Source organism: Oenanthe melanoleuca, chromosome 3, assembly GCF_029582105.1.
Source record: "Oenanthe melanoleuca isolate GR-GAL-2019-014 chromosome 3, OMel1.0, whole genome shotgun sequence".
NCBI classification, from domain to species: Eukaryota; Metazoa; Chordata; class Aves; order Passeriformes; family Muscicapidae; genus Oenanthe; species Oenanthe melanoleuca.
The window spans coordinates 27,479,741-27,505,996 of NC_079336.1; the positions used below are offsets into that span (position 1 = coordinate 27,479,741).

At 37.7% G+C, this 26,256-nt stretch overlaps 1 protein-coding gene across 2 annotated transcripts in view; it reads right to left on the reverse strand.

Annotated features, from left to right (window-relative positions):
- Positions 1-14: 14 nt before the first annotated feature.
- COL9A1 (collagen type IX alpha 1 chain) overlaps positions 15-26,256 on the reverse strand; it is a 62,578-nt gene continuing 36,336 nt past the window's right edge. Inside the window, exons 27-38 of one of the 2 annotated variants that reach the window (XM_056487449.1) lie at positions 25,569-25,622; positions 25,422-25,475; positions 16,861-16,914; positions 16,035-16,106; positions 12,107-12,142; positions 11,960-12,004; positions 10,285-10,317; positions 7,587-7,733; positions 6,356-6,410; positions 5,099-5,287; positions 2,181-2,258; positions 15-1,014 (exon numbers count right to left, since the gene is read on the reverse strand). In XM_056487449.1, the coding sequence (XP_056343424.1) occupies positions 830-1,014; positions 2,181-2,258; positions 5,099-5,287; positions 6,356-6,410; positions 7,587-7,733; positions 10,285-10,317; positions 11,960-12,004; positions 12,107-12,142; positions 16,035-16,106; positions 16,861-16,914; positions 25,422-25,475; positions 25,569-25,622 (1,002 nt within the window). In that variant the 3' untranslated portion in view covers positions 15-829. The remainder of the gene's footprint in view (positions 1,015-2,180; positions 2,259-5,098; positions 5,288-6,355; positions 6,411-7,586; positions 7,734-10,284; positions 10,318-11,959; positions 12,005-12,106; positions 12,143-16,034; positions 16,107-16,860; positions 16,915-25,421; positions 25,476-25,568; positions 25,623-26,256) is intronic. The other variant, XM_056487450.1, reaches the window with a different exon arrangement.

Genomic DNA, 26,256 nt, shown 5'->3' on the forward strand with positions numbered 1-26,256 from the left:
CTCAATACTGAATGCAACCATACATTAAAAATTATTTATTAATTTGGGGGTTTGTAATCTCTTATAGGAAACACACATATTTCTAGGACTTAAAATTCTGTTGACAGTGGCCACTAGCCTTTTATCTTAATGTCACAAGGCAAACTGCAATGGGCTTTATATGGAATTACTAATGCAACATAAATTGGAGTCAAAAAGGAAGAGGTTATTCCACATGGGCTGTTCATGGCAACTCCATAATTGTATTTCTACAGATATTGGCAGCACAAACAGTGCCAAGGGTGGCAGGTTTTCATAAGAGCCTCTTATCTGGCTTTCTGTGATTGAATTAAAGAGCTGAAGGAGGTTTTGCACATTCTGTGCAGGACACATGTACAATGAAGGGACTATGCATGAAGGCTATGTGCTAGAATTTATTTTATAAGTATGAAAAAGTAGCTACAGCTGCAGTAAATAAAATTCTCCTTTTTTATTCCATGGCTGAAGATGTTATTTCACTGTACATCACACATAGGAATTAAGTAGGGGAGCAGGAAAAAATCACAGAAACTCTTTATTTAACAAAATCAAAAATAAAAATAGACAAGTACCTTTTATTTTCCCCCAAAAGGAGAAAGCAGAAGGCAGCACCTGTGTATTTCTGTAAGCACCATTGTTCCAGCTTGTGTTGCTAAGTACTCCTTTTGGAAGAATGTACAACAACCACTGTGTTAAGAATACCTTACTGAAACCTCAGTTGAAAGGTTTGTCCGTGTCTTTATTTCTCCTTTGTTATTCCTCCCTCAGCTGTCTGTGCAGGATGTAAACTGATGCTGACACACGGGCACTCTCAGGGCCCTTTCATGTTCTTGCCTGCTCTCTGTCCCGCCTGCACCCTGCAGGAGGCTGGCTCGCAGTAGCCGGGAGGGCCGGGCGGGCCGGGCGGACCAGGGACGCCAGGCTGCCCGGCCACCCCGGGGGCACCTCGGTCACCGTCACGGCCGTCCCTGCCGTAGCTGGCCTTGCCTGGCTCACCTGGAAAAGAGGATGGATGCGGCTCTAAACACCAGCAGCATACGACTTGCTTAGCATGATTGGCATCCTGTCCTTACAAGCTGTATGAAGATGGTTTTTCACTGCTCTCAGGGTATTCCCAAGAGGGCTGCCAACTTACAGAGACAATTTTCCTCTACCCAACACCCAATCTGAGATTACACAGCTACAGCAATGAAATTTCAGTCCCAGTGCTCTCCAGCTGTACCAGTGCAGGTCTGCTGCTGTACAAAGCTCTGCAGGGTACTCTGCTCAGCCAACCCTGCTGCCAATACCTCGGGCATTCTTGCTACCACAGAATTTCATTAGCTCTCTGGAAAAAGAAATACCAAAAATTCTTTTTTTTTTTTTTTGTTCCACTCAGAAGGTTGGGGAAATAGATGTAAAGATTGGAACTGCTGAGCACTAAAGTAGTTATTACCTCTAAACCTTCAATGAAGAAAGGGAAAACGGTGATTTCAGAAAGCCTCTTCCAAGAGATAGATTTCTACAGAAAACACTTCTGAGTTACACAGACATCCTTGGGATCAGTAAAGACTAAACTTTTTTTTTTCCTTTTTCACAAGAGAACAAATATGAGTAGTTCATCTTGCTATATAAATACAGAAATGTATTGTAGAAATACTGATGGAAATAACATGTTTATGTTCATTCACTGGCCACTAGAGGCCAGCTGTGCTTCATCCATCAGCAGGAATCTCTCCTGGAGGCATGTTGTGTAACACTGCAATTAGTTACCACAGAAATAAAATAATATCCTAAATTTGAAGACTCCTGTGTCTGCCAGTGAGATAATTGGAGGCTATGGCCTTTTTTATTTTTTTAGATATAATTTTATGTGTGTATAAAAGATATATTAAAAGAGGTGATTTTATTAATGTATGTGTAATTGCCTCCTTTTTTAATGCTTTCTTTACATTTTTCTTAATCTTTCTACACTGAGATAAATGAGGAGGTAGCTTTTTGCTTTTTAGTTTTTAATTCTGATTTCTAACTGAATCACCACCTATAAAGTAAAAATTATGAAGCACTATTTCAGAGTTTATTGCTTAATGGACACGTTTTATCATTTCAAAGCAGCTTGAAGTATAAGTTCTGAGTAAATTTTTGCTATATATCTTCCTTATCCTCATCCTCCTATAATTTACCTGGAAGACCTCTTGGTCCAGGATGACCTTTCAGTCCTCTGCCTGGAAATCCTCTTTCTCCTCTTTCTCCTGGTTCACCTAAAGCAAATTCATGAAACATTAGTTACAGTTTGCCTGAAGTATCAGTTTCAGTAAATTCTCTTTGAAAAGTGAACAGTTAACAAGCAGAGAATTCAGCTGGCTGTATATATTCTTAGCATTTTTCAATGATGTCCTGACACATATCCACGTAAAATATTTGGGATTTGATTAGTTTTTTTCACCCATTTAGTCACACTCAGAAGCAGACACACTGGGGGGAAAGAAACCATCTAGAGCTGGACAGTAAGTACCACGTGAAAGTATGTGTATAGTATCACAGCCTATCTAACAGGAATAAACCAAAGTCCCAGGATTTCAGGATACTTTGGATACAGACTGCGGTTACTGGCTTCTGCAAAACCATACAAGCTCAGCTAAGTTCTATAGTGTTGGTCCTGGAGACAGCCAGTGAAGAGGAGAAAAAAGGTGTCTGCACAGAAGACAGTACTCTGTTGATATTCACATAGGTATTATTTTACCTTCACAAAATAAGTTTTTTCTCATATAATAATATCATGGACACTTTCCTTTGGTGGACACACAGAGTTTCTTCAAGCCATATCTTGCTCCAAACCTGAATCATCTCAGTAAGGGGAAGGGTTTTTTGTTGCTTGGGTTGTAAAGTTCAAATTCTGTTCACTGTTGTCTATACCATAACACAATGTATATTACCAAGTGTGAATACCTTATGTTGTTTGGGAGGTTTTTTGCCTTTTTTCTATGCAAGGTTAAAGTCACAAGTTTATGCCTAATAATATTCAAGGGAGCTTCGTTTTATGCTTCTATACTGTCTTGTACTGTGGTGAGGAAAGCTACACTAGACTGCTAGGTTTCTGGCTTGCCATTGCACAGCAGAAAAGAAGGAAGTTGTGCAAAGGATCACAGGAGTCAGTACAAAAGTGCAGGTTTTAATAAAAGATGCACACAGGGTACTAAAGGACGAATCTGATCTCTGCTACAGACTAACTAGTCAACATGGAAATCCAGCCTGTCTTTGTAAATGCAGCTACTGCAACCCCAGTTCAGGTTACCATATGTACTTCTGCTTTTTCCAGCTACCAAAAACTACAGAATAGTGTTTACTCCTACTTGCCCCAAATGTGTCCCACTTTTAATTTCTGTTTCTGAGCAGAAATAGTCCTTCACTACCCCAGATTGCTCATTAATGCAATGATTAATGCAAATCTCGTTCCTTGAGGTAGTTCTTTTTGACTCTGCCATTGTTGCTGCTGTTAAAATCACTGTACTTTTGTACCTTCTGCTGTGCCTTGTGGTTAAGACTTTGCTGTGTTTCTGTCTCCTATTTATTATGACCTTTTTAAAACAATTCTCAACATCTTCTTCCTACTCCCTTTTATCACATCCAAATATCCTTTTCCCCTCACTCCAGTCTCAGACAAGTCTCAAAATGGATGGTGAAAATCAGTTGATTCCTGTGACTTATGTGGAACTCTGGTAAATTACCAGGAAGTGAAGCATTCAGAGTGAAGAATTGAGAGTTTTCAGTTTGGCTGCCATCATTATAGCTCTTGCACATGAGAGCATTCACCAATTCCCTTGTATCTTTAATGGCATTGCAAGGTTTACTCTAAGGTAACTGGGAATTTAATGACAGCCATTATAGCTTTTTGTTAATTATGGTAAGTATTTTGCTTGTTTGGCGCAGGGGGACTTAATGCTGTGTTTCTTTTTTTCTTTTAATATTAACACAGTGTAGCCTGCTGTGTACTGAATCAAATTTTGCATATCCCATACATTACCTTTGTATTTCTGGTTTTTGTTTCTTCTGCAGATGATAATACATTGAATTAAAACTGTAGCAAAGCTCCAGCAATGATGCTGTTAAGTTTTGCTTTGTTTGTACTCTATTCCTTCTCTCAAAGGTTTTCCAAATTTCACTTTCAAATAAACCTCAAATCAAAAGTAAACTCCCTACTCCAGAAACAGAAAAGCTTTGTGCAGAAAGATAATTTTTAAATAAGGCCATCTTTTTGGAAAGCAAATCAAAACCACTGCTGAATAGAAACTAATACATACATGGTAGTCATTAAGACTCTGCAGAAAATTCTACCCTGTAATCCTCTGGAGGAGAACAGAACCTCTCAGTCATGAACAGCAGAGATTAACTTAGATCAAAGATTTTGTGTAAAATATAACTCAATTTTACTATGGATTTGTCCTTTCCAAAGAATCAATAGACTCTGGCACCTGGTGAAATGATGTTTAATGGCTCAAGTATTATATGCAAATAAAAAGGTAGATTATTATCAGTCCCTTGTAATGTGATAAACTGGGCGTGCTTAGAAAAGTAGACTAGATTTTAGTGAAGTAATCTGACTGCTTACATCAGCTCTTGGGACCATGATTCTTGCAGAATCAGCAGCCAGGCTGAATGGAGCAAAGAGAACCACTGCTGGAATCACATGTGGTGTTTGCTACCAAATGATTTCTACAATGTGAGAAAGGACAAGCATCTGCCCTGAACTAGAAGGAAGCAGCTGAGTCAGAGTCCTAATATTGGTTCTCACTCTCATGGACTTTTGAGGTTTTGTGGTTTTTATGTGCTAAAAAGCATATTTTTAACCAAGTCTTGCTGAAGGCAGGCCAATGAGTCCTTTGATCACAGTGGTAACTGACACAACAGTTACACAAACAGCTTACATTCCTAACTCAGGATCCTTTTTGGACTTCACACATGTACAGTGTACACCAATAACCTGTAAACCAAGGAAGGGGACAACACCAACAACAGGATCAAAACAAAACAAAAGAAACAAACCCCAAAAAACCAAAACTGAAGCAGTCACCAAGTGAAAGCCAGCTGGAGAATTTCTTACCTTTAGGACCTTTACGACCAATCTCACCAGGGGGACCTTTAAGGCCAGGCAGGCCACGGGGGCCAAGCTGTCCTGGGAAACCATTTTCACCAGCAGGTCCTGGAGCACCTGGTGGCCCTGGTCGGCCAGGGAGACCTGGAGCACCAAATTCTGGCCTCCTAAGGCTGGCTGCCAGCTGAGCTAATTGTTCTGCAATGAGCAGGAGAACAGCATTATGGAGTAAGTGAACACAAATGAAGAGATTCCCATGATCACTGAAAAAGAATGTATGTTCACTGCTACAGGAACTGACAAGATTACACTACAGTACCTTCCCTTTTTACATTGCTATTTACAGAGTTTATTACATATAATATAATATAATATAATATAATATAATATAATATAATATAATATAATATAATATAATATAATATAATATAATATAATATAATATAATATAATATAATATAATATAATATAATATAATATAATATAATATAATATAATATAATATAATATAATATGTATTATATATAAGGTATTATAGAATAAGATATTTATCCTATTTATAGAGTTTTTTAAAAAATACCCTGCTAAGCAGTATCAAAAGCAGTGATAACTACTGAAAAAATTTATAACATGAGCAGTAACTTCATTCTGCAAACTCTTAACATTACAGAGGCATAATAACCCAAAAGACATTTTCAATAGCAAGTAGTGAAAAGTTTCTTTTGTGTGATCAGGGCAGCATAAATTTGTCAAGTCAGTAAATTCCTTGCACTCAACAATATTAGAAAAGCTTCAGACTTCTGTGTGTGTAAAGAACTCAGCAAATTAGGGTTAATTTAGAGTATCTCTGTATTGCTTTAATTTTAAGGTACGTTATCCCCAGAAACCTCTGTCTGCATTCCTCTTCTTTTCACCTATTTTGCACATTTTGTTTGCTGAAATTTAATAGTGCATACAAAAGGCTAAAAAACTTTCAGTGAAGCTTGTACTTTTATGTAGGTAAACACAGCAAGTGATTTGAATACAAAATGTATGTATTTCACACAACTGCTCTGGTCTATGGCCTGCTTACCACAGCAGTAATGTGGAATCAACAAGCAGTTCAATGAAGTTATAAAATATATATATAAATAAGGGGCTTCCTCATATTGTGTCCACATGCAATTTGTTCTGGGTAAGCATGGGGAAAATCTTGGTTGCCTCCACAGAAATAGATGATCCCTATTTAAATGTACAAGAAACATCAGATTTTTTCAGCCTATTTACCTTGCATGACTCTCATGCAAACCTGCTTAATGTGCTGATCACTTGGTTCTTTTCCCTAGGATTAAGAAAAGAGAGTTTTAATAAAACGGTTGATGTCACACTTATATTTTATGAGTGTGCCTGATGCAAAAAGATGCTGTCAATAAGCAGGTGTCACAGTTTAACCCCAGCTGGCAAAACACCCACAGCCCACATTTGTGGAACAGGGAAAGAAAAAGAAGTTTAACAAATGGAGAGTAAGAAGAAGTGGAGGAAGGGGTAGGAATAAGAGGAAAAGGATGAAGAAGAAGAAAATAAAATACAAAAAAGACAATGATAATGCAAGTCATAGAAATGAAACGAGTTGCTCACCACTCTCACAAATTTTGCCTGGTTACATGGCTGAGCATGATGCCATATGATATGGGATATCCCTTTGGCCAGTTATAGTCAGTTCTCCCAGCTGTGCCCCCTCCCAATTTTTTGTGTACCTCCAACCTACTCACTGGTGGCGCAGTGTAAGGAGCATGAGAGGCTTTGATTCTCTGTTCACAAGTAACTGAAACATCACAGAATGGCTTGGGTTGAAAGGGATCTTTGAAACCATCTAGTTACAGCCCTCCCTTCTCAGGGCTCCTTTTAACCTGGCCTTGAACCCTTCCAGGGATGGAGCATTCACAACTTCTCTGGGTGAACTTGATGAACTCCATTCTTCTAGTGAAGAATTTCCTCCTAATATCTAATCTAAAACTATGCTCTTTCACTTTGAAACCATTACCCTTTTTCCTGCTCCCATCAGCATGCTATAAAGATTATTTTCAGCACAAATCCAAAACATAACCCCATACAAACCACTATAAAGAAAGTTAACTGAATCCCAACCAAAAACAATCCACAAGCCACTAAAAGGTGTTGCAGTTCCTGCAAGTGCAACTATTCTAGCTGATGTCAACTTCACTAGCAAGGTAAAGTCTATGAGTGATGCTGCCTTGTATAAAACATGGTTTGGTTTCATGCACACTACAGGTGGTGGGCATAAGAAAACAGAGCTGAACTGAAAGGATGTAGCTGGGCCCCAAGGATGCATTTCTTGTAGAACCCAAGATTGCTCTGGTGTGCGCTTGTGTCCGATGAGAGGCACTCTGTATTTCAGACTGCTGTGGAACTTCAGTTTGGTGTGTGTACATGCAAAACCAGGAGTGGTGTGAGATAAAGCTCTCAAAGATGCCAATTAGATGAGAACAGTACTTACAGCTGGACCTTCACTGCCAGGCAGGCCTGGAGCACCCTGCTCACCCTGCAAGCCTCGTGGTCCAGGCAAGCCTCGTGGCCCTTCCATGCCAGGCAGTCCCCGACTTCCCTCAGGCCCACGGGAACCAGGGTCTCCAGGATTACCAACCTGGCAAAGAAAGAGAGGAATTTCAATGGACTGCTCTATTAGTGATAGACTCATTCTAGCATATCAAAATGATGACAGGAGCTATTCACAAATGCAAAGAAATGACTGCTGAAATGCAGTTGTTTAATAGAATTTTTTTTTTTAATTAGCAACTGAAGTCAGAAGTTGCATGGCTTTTTAAGAGATCTGTACTCTTCACTTCCAGGGGAGAAGAAAAATAATCTATTCTGTCAAAATAGGTAAATCAGAACTAATACTGACATGCTCAAGATGGCTCTCTGCCCTCATGTATGTCAACACGGAACATTTCTAGACTTTAAACTATGAAAATTCCAGTTGCCTTCTTGTTCCAAATGCCTTCCTGTAGAGAGTACTACGATGGGAGCCTCTACTGTGTAGCCCCAGGCTGTTTGGGAACACACATTTTTGCTTTGTTTACTCTGTCAGAGCCAGAGGTAGTTCTAGTGCCTACGCTGCTGGAGTTTGCTGGCAGAGGGGAAGGAACATCCTCACATCAACTGACATTGACAAACTGCCTGAACAGATGCAGTGATGCCTTATTTCACTCAGGGAAGGGGTAGAAAGATAATCCTGACCCTGGGGAATGAAAGGATTGATGGGACTGTGTCAATATGTCCACTTAAGTACACTGAGTAAACAAAGCTATAGCTTCTGCTCCAGTAAATTTACTAAGAGTTATAAAATATCATGCAAAGGGAGACCTATGCCAGCAGGCACCTCTGAATTATTGTATTTGGTTTGAGTGGTAATATTCTGGTAGCAGGGAATCCACAGGGGTGGCTTCTCTAAGAAGCTGCCAAAAGCTTCCCCCATGTCCAGCAGAGCCAACACCAGCCAGCTCTGAGACAGACCTGCTGGCCAATGCCAATTGGTGATGTTAGCAAAGCCTCTAGGATAACATATTCAAGGAGGAAAAAATTATTGCCCAGAAATAATTGCAGCCAGAGAAGAACAGGGTGATATTATGTGAAATGAACTGCCCTGCAGACACCCAGGTCAGTGCAGAAGCAGGAGGAGGTGCTCCCCTTTTGTTTTACTTCCCATTATCCTAATCTGACTCCAATTGGTAACAAATCAGTTAATTTCTCCAAGTCTGATTTGGCCGTGACTGTAACAGGTGAGGGATCCCTCCCTGGCCCCTTATCTGAGCTTTTTGCTGCATTTTCTCTTCCTTGGCCAGTTGAGAAAGGAACTGGCAGCATGGTTTGGTGTACATCTTATGTCCTGTCAAGGTCAAACCACCACCGCTGCTTTCAATACAAGTTAATTTACACCTATGAATCAATAGTAGTACAGAAAAATAACACACAAAAGAAGAACACAAAACCCATGGGAAAGAAACCCAAAACAAGCAGGAAAAATAAATCCTACATACTCAAGACTTCCCAAATCTACTGGAGGAAAAAAAAAAAAGGGAGCAACACCCACTGAAAGAGATGCTTAAGAACAAATTACTCAGCTGTGGTATCAGCTAAACCATTTCGGTTCCAGCTGTGCTGCATCCCACACAGCTGAGGGCTGTCCCTATCAGAACAAAACCCAAAGAACATGCCTCCATAGATACAATAAGAAGACCAAACAATTGTTTGCATGGACTACACAACTGGGAAGCCATTATTCCTTTCTTCCCCAGCCTGGTGAGTTATCAGGTTCTCAGACAGATTGCCCATTCCTGTGAGGGTATTCCTGTGAGGGCACTCTAGGCTCTCATCAAAACAAGAGAATTTGAAAAAGCTAAGTGGATAAAATGATGAATTTCTCTTCTGTCTCTTCCTCATGTCCTTCTTGTAGGATCTTTATCAGCAGTACACACTTTTTAGCTTGCATTTGCTTAGCCCAAAAGTTACCCAGACACTAGTTACACAAGCACAGGATTTTTTGTTATGCTCAGCCTCAGTTCCCCATAGGTATTTTAGTATCACAGCTCATACTGTCAGATGCTGTAACAATCCAACTCTTCAGTGATCCTGAAATAATAGAATGAATTCAGTTCTCCAGTTATTTTTTTATGTGACACACTAGATTCTGCTCACCTTCCACATCAAAGTTATCATTTTGCAATAAAACAAAACAAAAATTAAAGTAAGATTAAAGCTCAATAAAAATAAAATAAAGGAAGCTGGGCCATAAATACTTCTGATTTCACAGACATCACAATCCTGCAGCCAGCTTTTTAACAGTGGCATGCAGCCACTGCACTGAGCCTCCTTTCTATCCAACACCTAGTGTACAAAGGGAGCATTCATTTTCTTTTTAAAAAAACTCTGTTGGCCAGAAAACTCCTGCTGAATGATGCTTCCCTTTTATGGAGTTAGAATCCAGAAAACTAATTCCTTTTCAAAGCTAATCCATTTTAATATTAACTGTATTCAAAATTTAAACACAAGAAAAGCTGCTATAACTCATTCAATTTAACTGTTATATAGAGTTCAGCTTGTTATTTGCATTTTTCTTTCCTTAAATCAGGAAACCATCCATATGATCTACTAGATCTCTGTATTTCTGTAACAATGATGTTCATTATACTTACAGCTCCCTTTGCTCCTGGCAATCCCATGTCACCCTAAAAAGAAGGAAAACTATATTAGAAAAAAGTTCCTTACCACAGACATTACAAATGCAGTAAATGTGACACTATGTTTTTTCAGTATAAAAATAAATTCCATATATGGAAAAAGTTTATTTTTGCACCACAAATAATTGCAATTCCTATGAGAATAAAACCTTTATTTTGAGTGGGTTTTGTACAATTCCTTTCTCAAAAACTTTTCTGTAAAGTGCAAATGAGAAAGCATGTTTGTTATGATTGGTTTTGTATTGCTTCTCTTGGAATTAGACACATGGCTCTAACCTCTCAAACACAGGACAACAGATGGTGATAGATGATTTCTTGGAAACCTTTAGAAGAAGCATCATTTTGACCAGGATTTTCTAGTTTCTACAAAGTGACTGAACTATGGATATCAGTGCTGTATTAGTACTGAAAAACTTCAACAGTTCTAAAGTATCTAAAGTTCTGTGAAGAAGCCAAACCTCTACAAATTCCTACTTCCAGCAATCTTTCTCCTGGCTTTAACAATACCAAAATGCCTCCATCATCTGACTGAGAATAGCAATTTCACTATTCAGGAATTTTTAGGTTTTCCTCTCAACTGGCAAAAAACCGAAAAACTTTCAAAATCTTGTAATCACCTGTGAAATAGATTAGCATGAAAACACCAAAGGAACTTTGAGTAATTTCTGTAAACTGTACTTTCTGGGTTCCTAAATGTCATTGCTGAAATAACTGATTTCCAGTCTGTTAATGAATATGTCATAACTGACATAGAAATAACTGTTATCCATTTAAAATCGGACTAGCTGGCAGCATGCTTAACCCATCATATTGTTTCCTGGGAATCTGCAGAGGGATTGTGATGCTCAGTTACTGGGCATCTAGCTCACTAAGGCTTTCAAAATTGCTGCCTGTGGGAAAAAAACACTGATTTCCAGCATACAACCTGGCTAGCATTCTTTGAATAGGGAGCAGTTTACTTCCTTTAAGAAAGATCAGTTCTGGCTGTGCTGGATGAGGCCCCATGGGAGCCACTGGACCAGTGGATTTCTCTTTTGGCAGGGAAACAAACCCTCTTTACCCAAGGGCACAGGACCCAGGCATTTTCCCTGTCAATTTACAACATGCCATACTCCAGCATATAGATATATATATATATATATACACACATACATATATGTATGCAAATCATTGCAAATCATATTTCCAAAGAGAAAGTTAATAAAAAATATTTCTAATAAGCATGAGTCATTAAGGATATTTATTAACTCTCCTCCTGTTTCACCTGAATTAAAATACTTGCTCATCCTTACTGCCTCAAACACCAAGAATTGATGTGCCTGTGTATTAATGTTTATATATATTTTTATGTATAAACACTCTTCTATATGTATGTACATACAAGCACAGACAAGGCAATCTGTACTATATTGTACACCTAACAGAGCCTGTATATTTCAGTGCTTTCCAAACAGCAGTAATAGAGTAATTAGGCAAATAGAAAGGTTCTCTGCAAGGGCCGGTTGTTATAAACTGAAATGTGCCCTTCAATGATGAAAACATAATGCTTGAAGCACTCCAACAATACTTTATATCTTTAATGTACAACAACAAGATAATATCAGGTAAAGGGGAAAAAAAAGTGCCTTACTAAGTCACCCTTTTCTCCTCCATCTCCTTCTGCTCCAGGTGCACCCTATATCAAAGAAAGACATACTGTCAGCCTTCAGATTTAGTCAACATTATGTGACATTTGATACTGTAATTGTAAAGTCCCATGATCTCTAACATGACTTACTTGCTCACCCTTAGGTCCTGGTTCACCCACCGAACCCTAAAAGGTTAGAGATTAAAAATTTTAAGAATTAAGTCTTCAGAATTTTAAAGTTAAAGCACATTAAATGTTATTTGATCCTAAATTTCACATTCATGCAAGAGACCTTTAAAGCTGAAAATTTTTAAGAATGACAATGAAAGCACTTAAGTCTTACTACATGACAAATGCTCTTGCAGCTGCTACAGGTCTGCTCTGAGAATTGGTTAGAAGCTGTAAGTAAATAAATCCAGTAAATGCATCACTTTATCTAGCATATTACATATTCCATACTGCTGTAGGCTATACTAGCCCTGCTAATATGGGAAAAGCAGACATCCACAAGCAAAGTCACAATCTTTTCCTGCACGCTGTTTAATTCCCAATGCCTTTTAGCAAACCTGTGTCTAGAATTTTGTTTGTTGTAGTCAAAGCTGAAGGGTTTGTATTTTAAAATTAATATTCCTTTTTAAAAAGAAATTAGATTATGTTTCATCTTAGAATCCTCTAACAAAATGTACCTGTATGGACAGGCAGGAAACAAAGAGAAATAAATTAATGACCCAATTAATTTCAAACATATGTAATTTTTTTTTCTAGACCAAAATTATTAAGTTTGTAGAACAGTATATAATTTAGGAAAATATTTTTGTAGCTGTATTCTTTTAGAAACAGTCACACCATCATTTTAATATTCCTTGCAGTCTGTTCATGTTCAAAGATACGCATTCCAAATGAACTATAACTCTGCATGATAATCCTGTTTTTGTAAAAGAGATGCACCAGTTTCTCTCCCATTTCAGAGATCCATTTAATTCACATAAGATATAGGCACACAGACTGGTGTAGCTTTTATAAATTTAATGAGTTCTGACATGTTCTCATGTTCTTGACGATGAAGAGCTAATACTAAATTATCCACAAAGCTAAGCAGCGTAAATGACAGAACTATTTAACATTCCGACTTTGTTAAACAACACTGAAACTATTTTGTCAGAAGTGTTCTCAACATTGTGCCTTGTTACTGTTTCCCAATTACACAAAAAAGACATTGATTTCCAACCTAACATTGTTTTGGGGTTTCTTTTTCTCCCCTTACTGTTCTTTAGCACAATAAAACTGTCAATAGAGAAGGCTGACATAGAACAATCTATGGCTTTTGTGAGCCTTGTCCTGCAATGTTTGTATAAGCAAATATAAAAATCACAACTGAAACTGTTGGAATCTATTCTACATTGACTCCAAAAATTGCAGTGAAGGCAATAAGGCAAGATGTCAAATTACGGAAATACTTTTCTTGACATACTGCCTATCTATTTAGCAAAAAATCCCTCTCAAATCATACTCAAGAACCATTTGCAAAACTGCCTCTCAGCATCATCCAAAACTGTACCAAGGGCTACCTTAACTACTTAGCAGGACAAAGGATCACGTTGCAGTGCCAAGGTCTGGCACTTGGTGCTGTTTAACTGACTAAATAGACAGAACCCATGTATGAAACCAATCCAAAATATGTGAATCAGAAACAGCCCAAGTGGTGAATGCTGGGGTTTGGCAATTATCCACCCCATAAGACTCACTGAAGCCATTGCTCTTATGTTGTTTTGTCCTGCTCTCTCTGCCAAACTACATCAGGTGTGTGCCTCATGCACACAGCTCCTCACCCAAACTAGCGGCAGTCTGGTTCAGGCTCCAAAGGAAACAAAGACCTAGGCTGTGACCTCCTTTTCCAGCCTGAAAACCCACCCAGGCACAGGATGACATGGTGAGGATTGGTCCATGGGGGCTTGGAAACGGGAACACTGACCCTGCAGTTAGCACACTATACTACACTTGTAACATTCAATCATTATTATAACCATCAAATTTTGTCCCCTCTCACTTTTACATATTACTTGAGTAAAAATAATTCTGGTGGTGTCTTTGGTGGTGATTTAAGTGGTCATCACCTGCATGTAGACAAGATGCCAACTGATATGCACAACATTTAACAGCTTTGGGATCAAAAATGAGTACTGATATATCAAATTAATGAATTCTACTGGCTACTGGCTGCTATTTACATCAACTCTTACCATGCAGATCCAGCTATACAACAGAACTTTATATGATGCCTGTGTACAAAACCATGAAGTTTTGAAATCAGAATGGGAGGAAAGGTAACTTCAGCCTAGAACTTACTCCTAGAAGGGTTTGACTGGGGTTAGCAGGCTACAGAGATGCCTATTTCCAACCTGAGAAGATTGTTTGTGTAAGACTGATGCAGTTGCAAAAGCTGAAGGGAAGAGGAAGGATAGAGTGGCACACTGCTCTCCAGGCTTGTGACTTGGAAGAGATACTATAGGTCAGTGCTGCTGGCAAGGCTGCAACCATGCTAAGCCTGTCCCAGAAAAGTCACTCCAACCTCTATGCAACTGGAAAATAAAATATGAATCAAGGATACAAGCGGAGAGCTAAAAACCAGTCATAGGATTAAATTATTCCTAGCATAGCACTTTGGACTTTAAGGTATTTGCCCAGAGCATTAAACTGACTTCAGGTTTTTAAAAATGGTCTAGGAGTAAGTTACTGTCATCTCCCAGTTAGATACTCAGAAACCCCCTGGCTGTAGCCTGAATCTCTCTAGGTCTGTTTACAGCATCTACATTCTACTCTTCATCCGAGAGATACAGACCACTTATAGAGCAAATGAGGAAAATCAAGCACCTTTGGATGGAGGCTGTCAGCACTGCCACAAATGTTAGGTGTTTTCCTTCTACCTTTGCTTCCTCAATCTCCCTCTGGAGAAGTCTAAAATATGAATCATAACCAATCTAATAAAAAGAGACTACTCTATGTCAATACTTACATTTGACTAGAAACATTTGTCCTGATCTCAGCATTAAAAGAAAACCAAACAAACATGAAAAAAATACGTCAACAACATCAAAGACTTAGAAGATTGCTTTTAAGTACCTGAATAGCTTTTTTTTTTAAAAAAAAAAAACTTATGTTGCCAAAAACAAACAACCAACCCTATCCAGAAACCCTATAATGTATGCTGGGAGCATACCAGGGGCAGAATTCCTCTGCTCAGCTAAGGCATTGTACAGCAGTTATATCTGCATCTGACTAACAGTCCAACAGTCCCCTGGTTGTCAGGAGGATGTATCTGGCACTTCAAAAGTGTGATTCATTTAATACTGATGTAGACATGCCCCAAGTAAGGAAGACACAGTGGAGAACTTAATATTCTTTTATCAAGTATATCAGAAGTTTTCCAAGTTAATTCCATTCTTTGCAGTTCTCCTACAGCCAAGAGAAGATAAACATCTCTGGCTTTATGTACTGCCTTCACTAACGTATATTCAGCAAAGCAAGATATGCTCTGCAGTTATGTGAGGCTCCTAGGGCCCAATCCTTCCCTCTCAGCAAAATACTAGAAGTACTTATATCCTGTAATTCTGCATGTATGCATAGATGTCTTAACAGCTGCATTATATCAATAGCTGCATTAGCATGAGCATTTCCATAGCATGTCCTAAGACTTATGTAACAGGCATCACTACTGCTGTAGGTGAGAGCTGAAATTGCAAAGCTCTATAGTGACCACAGACCCTGACTGACCATTTCATATCTGGCTGTGTCAATGATTTACAGTATGATTTAGGTCTTTAAATGATTCAAACTTAAACCAAAAGAATATTTACACCAGTAATCTTATTTCAGTCCCTTAAGTGACATTGTCAAGACTTCTCCTGTACAGGTTTATGAGCTACAAGCAGTTAAGCACAGAGAGCACCACTTTCAAGCAGTTAAAATATCTACATACAAAAAAGAAAACAGACATTAATTCATGGAAAAACTGAAAACAGAGCTCAACCTATGGTGTTTACTCCTGACATCAAACTGCACGTATGAGTGCATTTCTTACCCGGTCACCTTTACCACCAGGAAGGCCTGGAGGACCAGGCAATCCAGGAAGCCCAATGTTACCCACAGGACCCTGTGAAAATAAATCAAGAATGTAAACTTAGCCAATCTTATTTAGAATGAACAACTAAGGGTCATACCCTGAAGCAGATGGGGCAGAACCTTATTCCCAGAACACACTTAGCCTGATGAAAGAGGATTATCTGATTCAAATTGGGCTGATCCAAAATACAGAACTTTAAACAGAGTCTTATTACGAATTTATTGCTGACAATCACAACAGAAATGACTTAGAGGGTTTTCTACCCTCCAGTCCCTCAACGACAGACTGGTTCTCTAAAAAATACTTCCCAAGATCTTGCACTCTGCCATTTGCACATTCCTCTGTAACAGTAGGCTCTTTCAGCCAAGACCTCCCTAGCTATGCTTCTGACTGATTCTGTGTAAATATTGCTGGAGCTCTGGTAAAAGGTGGCATTCATAATGTGCTCCATTCATTAGTTTCACGTAGCTGTTAGCAGAAAGCTGGTCTCTCACTGCTCCTGTTCCCAGGAGACCACACAGGAGTGTGCAACTCAGCTTTGAATGTCATCAGATTTATGGGTTTATCAAGTAGAAGAAAATATCATGCACATCTCCATGTAACTTAAAACGGCATTTTCTAATATTAGCACAGGCACGGAGGACTGAAAAAGAAACTGAACCACCACTTATTTCAATGTTATTTTTGGTTCCCTGCATGGATAAATGGATAAGTGTAGTTCCAGATAATGCTATAACTCCTTGAAAGTAAACTGGAGCACTGAATATGGAAATAAACTGCTTACCAACTTCCCTGGTAAACCTGGAGGACCTACAGGACCTGTCTCCCCTCTGCTACCCTGGAAGCAGAAATAGAAGGACAACATTATTTCCTGGAATTCTTCCTGTGATCTGGGAATAAAGTATGATTTTCTTTTCCTTAATGTTAAGTGATTTACACTACTTAACCATTGGGTTTAATTGAAACTTCTTTTACATAGTGCAAAAATACCATATGCATTTAAACCAGTTAAACTTTCTGAGTAAACATTTTTAGTTAACAATGGCATATAACCTTTCTTCAGCATTAAATGATTCAAGTTAATAATTTTGCTGAGTGATTAAGCAAAATGAAATTCTCTTCGTGAGATCACACCTGAGAGTTACCTGTCACAAACACATTCACTTCACTATGACAACTCTAGCAGGCACACTTAACTTTAGGCTTTTGATTAGTTTCATCATCTGAGCTCCTATATGATCACATATTTAAAGCACCTTATCTCAAATGCAAAAATGTGAAAAATGAATGCAGAAGTAATGCCTAACAAGCTCATTCAGGTTTAAAAAAAGTCTAGAGTGTTATAGGGCAGGTAAATTTAAAAAATCACCATTCATAATAGTGATAAGCATAAATATGTGCATTACTGGATCTTTATAGCTTCACTTCAGACATGTTTATCCATTCAGATATTCACATTAATATTACCACTCTATTTCTTAAAGCAGCCATTTGAATTCCTGCCCTGGGAAAATCTGACATTTAGCCATACTTGAAAAGATTTTAAACAATTTTTGAGCTAAAGTATCTTTCTCGAAAGATTTTGTCTCTTATGATTAAACTTTTTAGAACAGCTCAGTAAGTTTCATAGCTTTACTCCCACATGAACAGACATATCCCTGGACAGATAAATTGAAACAATGTCCCAACACAAACCTAGGTCTCACTTAGACTCTTCTTAAATTCACTGAGTGACCATGTAAGTGCTATTTGCAATAAAAGGAAGATATTTACATTAACATTTAAGAACATAAAATGTCAAGAATTGAAGTTATTAATTATGCAAGTTGATAAACTATTATACAATAACAGGAAATTTCAGATAAAAACAGATCTTAGCATTCTAGTGCTATATGCAATGGATAATTTCAAATACAGGGGTTTTTTTTCATAACAAGAACAATATTGTGAAATGTTGTGGCATACTGAATAAAAGGAGATGGCAGACAGGGCCTTTTACACTAGGTCATAAATGCAGTGACAAGTTCTCACACAAGCTTAGAAAAGCTAACTCTACAATTCAAGAAATAATTAGGCATCCCGGAGAGATCACAGAAGCAAACATAAACTGACTTTTCAATTAATTTCCTTAGAAATATCCAATGGTGTTAAAATAACTATTACTTTAAAGCACTTTGCACAATTTCTAGAATCTTTTTATGTTAAAAAAAAAAAAAAAAAAAAAAAAAAAAAAAAAAAAAAAAGAAGGAAAGAAGGAAAAATGTCCCCAAGCTCACCTTCATCTTATAACCAGAAGATGCATTAAAATTTAATTTAATTACAAAATTCTAAACTATATCTCTGACCTGGAATAATGCTACATTTCTGATGCAAGACAAACAAAGACTAAAATTATGATCAACATTAGAAACTTGTCTTCTCATATAATTTTCATAACACTCATTGCTATACATGAAACAAAAGCAGTATAAGCAGAGAGTTAAAATCTTACTATAAACTTGTTAAGCACATCAAAAGTTCTGCTGGTCATACCAAGGTCAAGAAAATAACTTCCATTTTATTTCAAATGCACACCAGAGGCACTTTATCAAACACAATGCTTTTCTAAGGAGTCAAAGAAAGAGGTTAATTTACAGAAGACTGGACTATAAATACCTATTATTTCCTGTAAACATTGACATTATGTCTTCAAGGACAGATTTTTTCAAAGTATGGGCCACCACTGCAAAATTTGCAGTGGCGTTTTAGCAAGTCAGAGAGAAACTGGAACTCAAAGAATGAGGAATCCCAGGCCTGGCACAACTAGAAAGACTGTAATGCTTCCTCCAAGTTATACCAGACTGAAATGGCCCTAGAGTAGGTTACACAGTAAGCTGCTTACTCATGGTTCTGGAGAAAAAATAAAAGGCATCTGGAAATGTCCTCATGCAAACATTTAAAATACGACATAAGTCGTGTCCTAGAAGCACTACATTTTCCCCACAGCCTATAGGAGGGTTTCTGTAACAGCTGGTTCAGGTGTTGACATCTGTTGCTGGTCAGATGAAATGTTCCTCTGTGCTGTAAGTCACTATGGGCAGTAATCAGAGCAGAAGGCAGTTTGGCCATGTCCTCAGCCTGCCTTTCCTACACAGCAGTCCTCTGTACAACAGGGCACAGCTTCAGGCCACCCACCAACCAGAAGGCATGCTGCACTGGATTTAGCAAAAAGACTATCAGAATCTCTATGGTTTTATGCACTTTCGACACTGTTCAGAATCCATACTTTTCCTAGAGGTGAAACACATAAGGAGGGAAAGTAGCCACTTTAGTTTGGAGTGAGCCTGAGACAGACCAGCTTGCATCCATGCTGGTGAGCATTCCATACCTCCAGGAAAAGGCACATCCAAAATGGTGTGAAATGGTAGCACAGCACTCAAGTCTGAACACCACCAGGATGCAGCCCTTCCACAACTCCTGTGCTAGACTGTGGTTACCACAAAATCTACCTTCCCTTTGTTTCAAGCCACAATGGCTGAACCACTCAACACATTTAAAGATTTCATGTCTTTCTCACAGATCTGTTCTATTTAGCCTTTTAATACAACACACATAAGACCTTACAGTATTTACAGCTGGCCTTCTTTTATGTTGTCTGGGATGGTTTTCATCCTCACTGAAATTTTAAGGACTTGATCCTTTTGTAGAATTCTCACAAACAAACAGTTACAGAATATAGTCACATGGTAAGAGAGTTTCACAGGCTCATTGATTTCCTGTTCATCAACTGATGAATAACAATAATAAGAATGAGAATACATCCCAGGTAATTTGCATCTCACTTAGTTGCCCAGATAATTGAAACACTAATTAGAATAACTTGAGAGGTAATCCACATCGCATATTGTAACAACCCACTGCTACTTAAAAAAATAGTTATTAATTATAAGTAATTTGTTATATATTATTAAATATATGTCATAGGACTGCCATAGAGAATTAAATATCTGTGGAGTAAAGAAGAATAAACAAAGTACATTTTGGATTTTTTAAAACTTCATATTCAAAGTTTTTTTGCAAAATGTAACCCATTTATCAATTATATATTTATGAGACTTAAACTTATCAAATTTTTGTCATGCAAAATCTCAGAGGAAGTACTCATTTAAGTTCAAGAATTTATCGACAAAAGCATCAACAGGACTCTTTGACCCTCAACACAGTATTGAAAAGCATCCAAGTATGTAAACTAGTATTTGATAGAAGAGTAAATATACAAGTAACTTTCTCTAAGATTTTTAAATGTAACTTTGCAACTTTGCCAGAGTCATAAATAAATTGTATTGCTCAGGATAATGTAAGAGGTAGATGTAACATGAAATGTTCCCTCCTCTTAACTATGCCATGTTTTGGGCAGAAGCAACAACTCACTAGCTATCATTCTCTTCCTAAGTGACACTGTGGCCAAGTCTAGAGGGCAGAGATCTTTCATTCTGACTGTGTCTACAGTGTTAGCTGAAGCCCAGGACAGCTTTGGTACTCTAGCTCCATAACTAATTCATTTTTTACCCAGGTCACTGTCTACACTGCTTAGGAGAAGCCAACATTGTGATATCTGCAGACATCCAGAGGCATACCATGCCCAAAAGTCAAAGAGAGTTGCTGTTGGAGGTGGACGGGTAAGCAAAGAGGTATAAGACAAGAATGTCGTTTAGGAAGACAGGAGTGGATACCAGGAGAAGTGAAGAGGCTTGGAGCTTATAAAGTTTGACTGGGATATGTAGTCTGCAAGCATGACAGAAAAAGTGCTACCCTGTACATACCATGGTGCAAAATTGGGCAGGGTCAAAAGATTTTGTCACATTCATCTAGAGGCTCAGGTTTACTGGATAAAAAGCACCTGCCAAGATGGAAATGCACTTTGTCCTTTTGACTCTGCTATAAACACTAATGCTAAACTAACCCCTTTAGCTCTACCTTGAATGTAAACTAGGACACCACTTGTGGAACATGTCTGAAATTATATAAAAAAAACATGTCCACTAGTTCCTAAACATAGCATAAAGACTGAGACAAGGACATTTCATCCTACCATTATCAACTATAGAAAGTGACATTATTTCAGCTGCAGTCACATAAAATGAATATGATAGAAAAGCTGCATTTTGATAACTATAACTGAACTACTAAGGGTAACCAAAGTTATATTTCAGCATAGCTAGGACAGAAATATCTATAAAGAGCAGAAAATTATTTTGCTGAAAGTAACTTAAGATGCTGAAAACAGCATTCTCCACTAACTTTAGGTTGTGTGACATTTGAGTGCTAAATCCAAGTTACTCTCCAGGTTTCCTCTTTACAGTGAGACAAAGGCATTTCCAGAGAGAAGTCAGCCCAACTGACCAGGGCCCCTCAGAATTCTCTGAGAGGGGTTATGGTATCAAATCTTAGGCAGCTGGATATTTAGTCTGTGTTGCTAATGTTGGGAAAACATGTATTATTTTCTAATTACAAAGCAACATACACAAATGCTGGCCTGCATATACATCAAGTTTGCTCAATCTGCTAGACACGTATTGCACTTTAAGTGATTACTTCAATATTACAAGCTCTCTGCAAAACCACAGGGTACAACACAGGCTTTCAAAATGTTAGCAATTTATAGGTTAAATAGCTGAAGTAAAGCAAGGGATGAAAAAGCACATGCAGGGGTCAGTATTTTCTGCAGAAACTAAATTAGATTACTAAATCTCAGCAAATATGAAAGAAAGTGGTTAAGCAGCTTAGGGAGCATGACTAAATTCCACTGATTAGGAATGACACTCCCACATTTGAGAATTCCTTCCTTTGGCCCACCTGCCATGATGGCTGACTTAGAAATGTTTACATCACAAATGAGTTTGATAATTACTTGAATTGGTTCGAACGATGTGAAGCAAACATAAGGTTAACCAACAAAACAATTAGAGAGGGGTGACGATTATGTTTCATTTAGAAATAAAAGGCAAAATTTCCATGTTGCTCCATTTGTTTTTCAGTTTACTGAATGCACGAATAGCAAAAGGGCTGTTCCTCCCTCTACCCACTCAGATGCCAGTTGAAGTTTTTTTTAAGGAAAAGCAATAATAGACTAAAATGATACTTTTTAAAGCAAGTTTCTCCTAGGGATATTTGTGAAGAGGTGAAGAAAATGTGTTTGCCATGAGTTTTTAACTAGAGCTAGTAATCCTGTTTTCAAATATTTAGTATCTTCCCTGTGAAACTCTAAATATTCACACACACAAATAGCAAAAATTTGAATCTGCTGTTCAGTAACAATATCTTTCCAAATACATACCAACAGCTGTTTAACATAAAATACACTGAAATAACATGGTTTATGAGAAAGATAGAGGACTCCACAAGCTATTTGGCAAGTTATTTCTACAAGTTATTCAGCAAACAGTACAAAATTATTATTTATCCCACAGAGCCACTGATGATAGTGCTCCCTTCTTTAACTTTTCAAAAAACTACACACTAGTTGAAGTGAAAACATTTTTCTCAAAAAATGTCTTTTGCAAGTAGATAAAGCTGAAAAGCCCTGTGATTTTTAAATATAAGCCAAATGCAGGCATGTAGGTTTTCCTCAATGCAAATACCAGCCTGCTGGTCATATTAGCAGGGTCAGCCCTGTTATCTCCCCACAGACCTGTACCAGATGCCCTTTGCTCTGGAGATCTGGTCCTCCTGGAGCTATCAGCCATGCTGTCTCACCCAGTTGCAAAGCAAAGAACAGGGGTAAGTGAAATAGGGGAGTGAAGAGGATTTCATGTGGCTGTTGCTGTGCAACAAATATATTAGGGGACTGAAATTCCCCATATCCTGCAAAATATCAAGGTTTTTTTTCTTTCTCCAAGGAATTGGCCCAGCTCCTCCTGACTTCTGAGTCTTCTATAGCAAGAATAAAATGGAACAAAGGGGTAAAGGAGAAAGAAAAGAACTGAAGTGAGTTATAAAGTGAATAATTCAAAATAAGATGAAATAGGCCAAGAAAAATAACTGAATAGTAACCATAAATTCTTCAGGCTTTGAAAGTGTTTGGTTATGCAACTTTGGTCTAAAACAAGTATTAAAGCTGTGAGAAAATTTTAAATTAGGGAAGAAGAAAGAAAAAAAAAAGATAAATGCTCTTTAGAACAATTATAATTTAATTATAATTGCTTTTCTCAACTTATTGTCAAATTGTCTAATTTTAGAAGTTTGAAAATCATGCCACGTAGAATTATTTAACCAGCAGATTATTTTTTTCCCTAGAAATTGAAGGGCAGAATCCTAAAAGCTGAAGTTCAAATGCATCTGCTACATGTACATGGTGCAGGAGAAAAAGAAAACATTCTTTATTCTGCTCTGGAAATAAATATTGACACAGCTTAGACCAAAGCTCTCAAGTTCAGTAGTTCAACACTGTGTCCTAAAGAAAAAAGCCCTCATCATCCCCCTTTCCTGTGTAGATGTAAAGTGTTCCTCAAAAAAAAAGTAGAAAGTTATTCCAGTCATATGCTGCCTCTAGTCTTAAGCTGATGGGAGCCAACATAGTTATTATCTAAGGCTCTTTATAGCTTTAAGGGAACTACAGATGAGAAGTAGCTTACTGTTGGATGTACAAGCTTACTTCATAATCAATAATTTACTTTCTTTTTCCATGTCGTATTGACCAAAAGTTTTCCTTCTATGCATATGTTCTAATGTTTACGTATTTTCCAAAATGAGTGCACTTTGTAAACACAGAGAAAATAAAGGCAAGGAATCCAGATGTCTTGCTGGTCACTAGAGTGATAAAAGGAAAAATCACTGTATTTAATCTGCTTTAAGTATTTCTGTCCATCTACAGGGTTACTAATAATTAACCTTATGTGTCAACCCCTGTTCTACGGACTGCTGATTTTGTAAATTCATGTTCACATTGAAAGGATTAAAAGAATAGTTCAGCAGATTACAGTGCATTATCTGAGTGGACAATTACTGTGGTCTGATTAAATTATAATTCTTGTTCCTGTCACAAGTGTACAGTATCAGCCTAAGAACAGAGCTGAATTTTTTTTCAAGTGTACCCAACACTTTCAAACACAAAGAACAAAAATAAAGACGAAACAAAAACTTTCTTGCAAGTTGGGTGTTTGGGAGGCTAAAGATACCTGAATTCCACCCTAGTAAATGCTCTTATAATCCCCTTTTTGTATCATCCTTAGGCAGATGTGGACACAGTAGCAACACTAAGACTGTCCAAAATAAACATGATCTCATGAATTAATATTTCTAGCACCTGGTAGCATAAACCACAGAAAAAAAAACAGAAGAAAATAGAATCTGTTATTAAGCTGACTGCTGGTGTATGTTTAGGATTGAATTCAGAGAAGATATTCATGACCCTTACAAATATATCACAGATACTACCTCATCAAATCTTGTATGAGAATAACCCTGCAACTGCATGAGCAAAACCTGAATCATTGTATTATAGAAGAAGCTCAGAAAATTCCAGGAAATCACTCCCAGGGTATCAGTGGCAATAGGAAAGCCTGGAAAAGCAATTGGTTAGAGAGTCTGGTTAATGTCATCAGAGTGAATATTCGTACAAGAACATTTTCTTCAAAGCACTGATCATCTCATCCCTCTCCATCCAGAGGGATTAACAGCAATGGGAAATTAGATCAGCCTTATGCAGCTTCAAACCATGTCAGGTCCCCTCTAGAGAGAATCAAAAAGCAGCACCCAACACTCTCCAGTATCCAGTTGTCCTTTGTCTGCAAAGCTGAGCCTTAAAAAATACCATCAGTTTACTTTTCTTAGCAGATTTATTTCCTGCAGCAAGCCACCTGCCCAGAAACAATTTCTCCAATCTTCCAAATCTTTCTAGTGTTAAGGAAAATATTGGGGGAAAGAAATTACAAGAGCAGTGTTTCCAATGAAAGATAAATGCTATTCTTCACACCACTCTATCTATGTTAGTAATGCCAACCAGACTGCTGCAGTGGAAAAACAAGAATGTGATTCCAGCTTTTTGTCACAAGCCACACTTATTCCCTCTGTTTTGGCTTTTACTCAGCATACTTAAACACAACGACAAGAAGAATATAAACAAAGGTTAAAAATGTAATCTTTCATCAAAGCCAAAAACAATCATTACTGGACATATAAAGGACTGTATTGCTCTATGTGATGAAGCACATCCTCTTGGTACAGAAGGTAAAGAACCAATATTTGTATTTACCTCAAAAATTAGAACTTATGATAAATAATTTACCTTGTGGCTACCTTCAGCAACCCTATCTCAAGACATTGCAATTTTACATAAGCTCAATTAGAAATTTATTCCATACTTACTGGTGGTCCCTGGGGTCCTGTTGGACCTGCTTCTCCCTCTGGGCCCTGCTGACCCTGTTTTGGGGAACAAATTTGAAATTCAACAGATTTAAAAAGTGATTTTTTACACATTTTTCTAGATCTTTTGTATATGATTAATAGTTTTACCTGTTTACCAGAATTTCCCATTAACCCTGGCACCCCAGGACGACCTCTATTACCCTGTTGGGCAGAGGATGAAAATATTAGCTGAGCCAATGGTTTGTTCTTCCATTTTAAAATAAAAAAAATAAAATAAGGAAAGCAATAAGGTTTAAACAATATCAGCCTGTGTTAATTTTTTAACTTCTGCCTTATTTTTGGTGTTCTTTTAACATTGACTTAACCTTTCTACCTAATTTTAAGTCAGATTTCAATTCCTTTGCTTTTTATGTGCTGACAAATCCCAAATAGATTTGATTGCTGCTATCAAATCACAGAAGGCAATATCACTCCATGCAATTTCAGACAAAAATCATGTCAGTCTAGTTTTCTTTTTCAATTACTTACAGCTAAACTCAAACATCATTGTCTGAAACATTCCACAGTCACAATCTTACAACAATTTTTTAAACTAAATTGGAATTGATGCTGCAATTTGTTGCTACCTAAATAGAGATGATAACCTCTGTGACTGAATCAGCTTAGGGTGGCTATAAATACTATTCTTATTACAAGATCATTCAAGGTGCAGTAAGGCAGGCACGTTCTGCTTACAAAAGCTTCCTCTAGCAATGATTTCAAAAAATTTAAAAGAAAATGTCTGGTTTTAGGTAGTATTTAATGCCTAGAATATGGAAAACCATGTCATATAGCA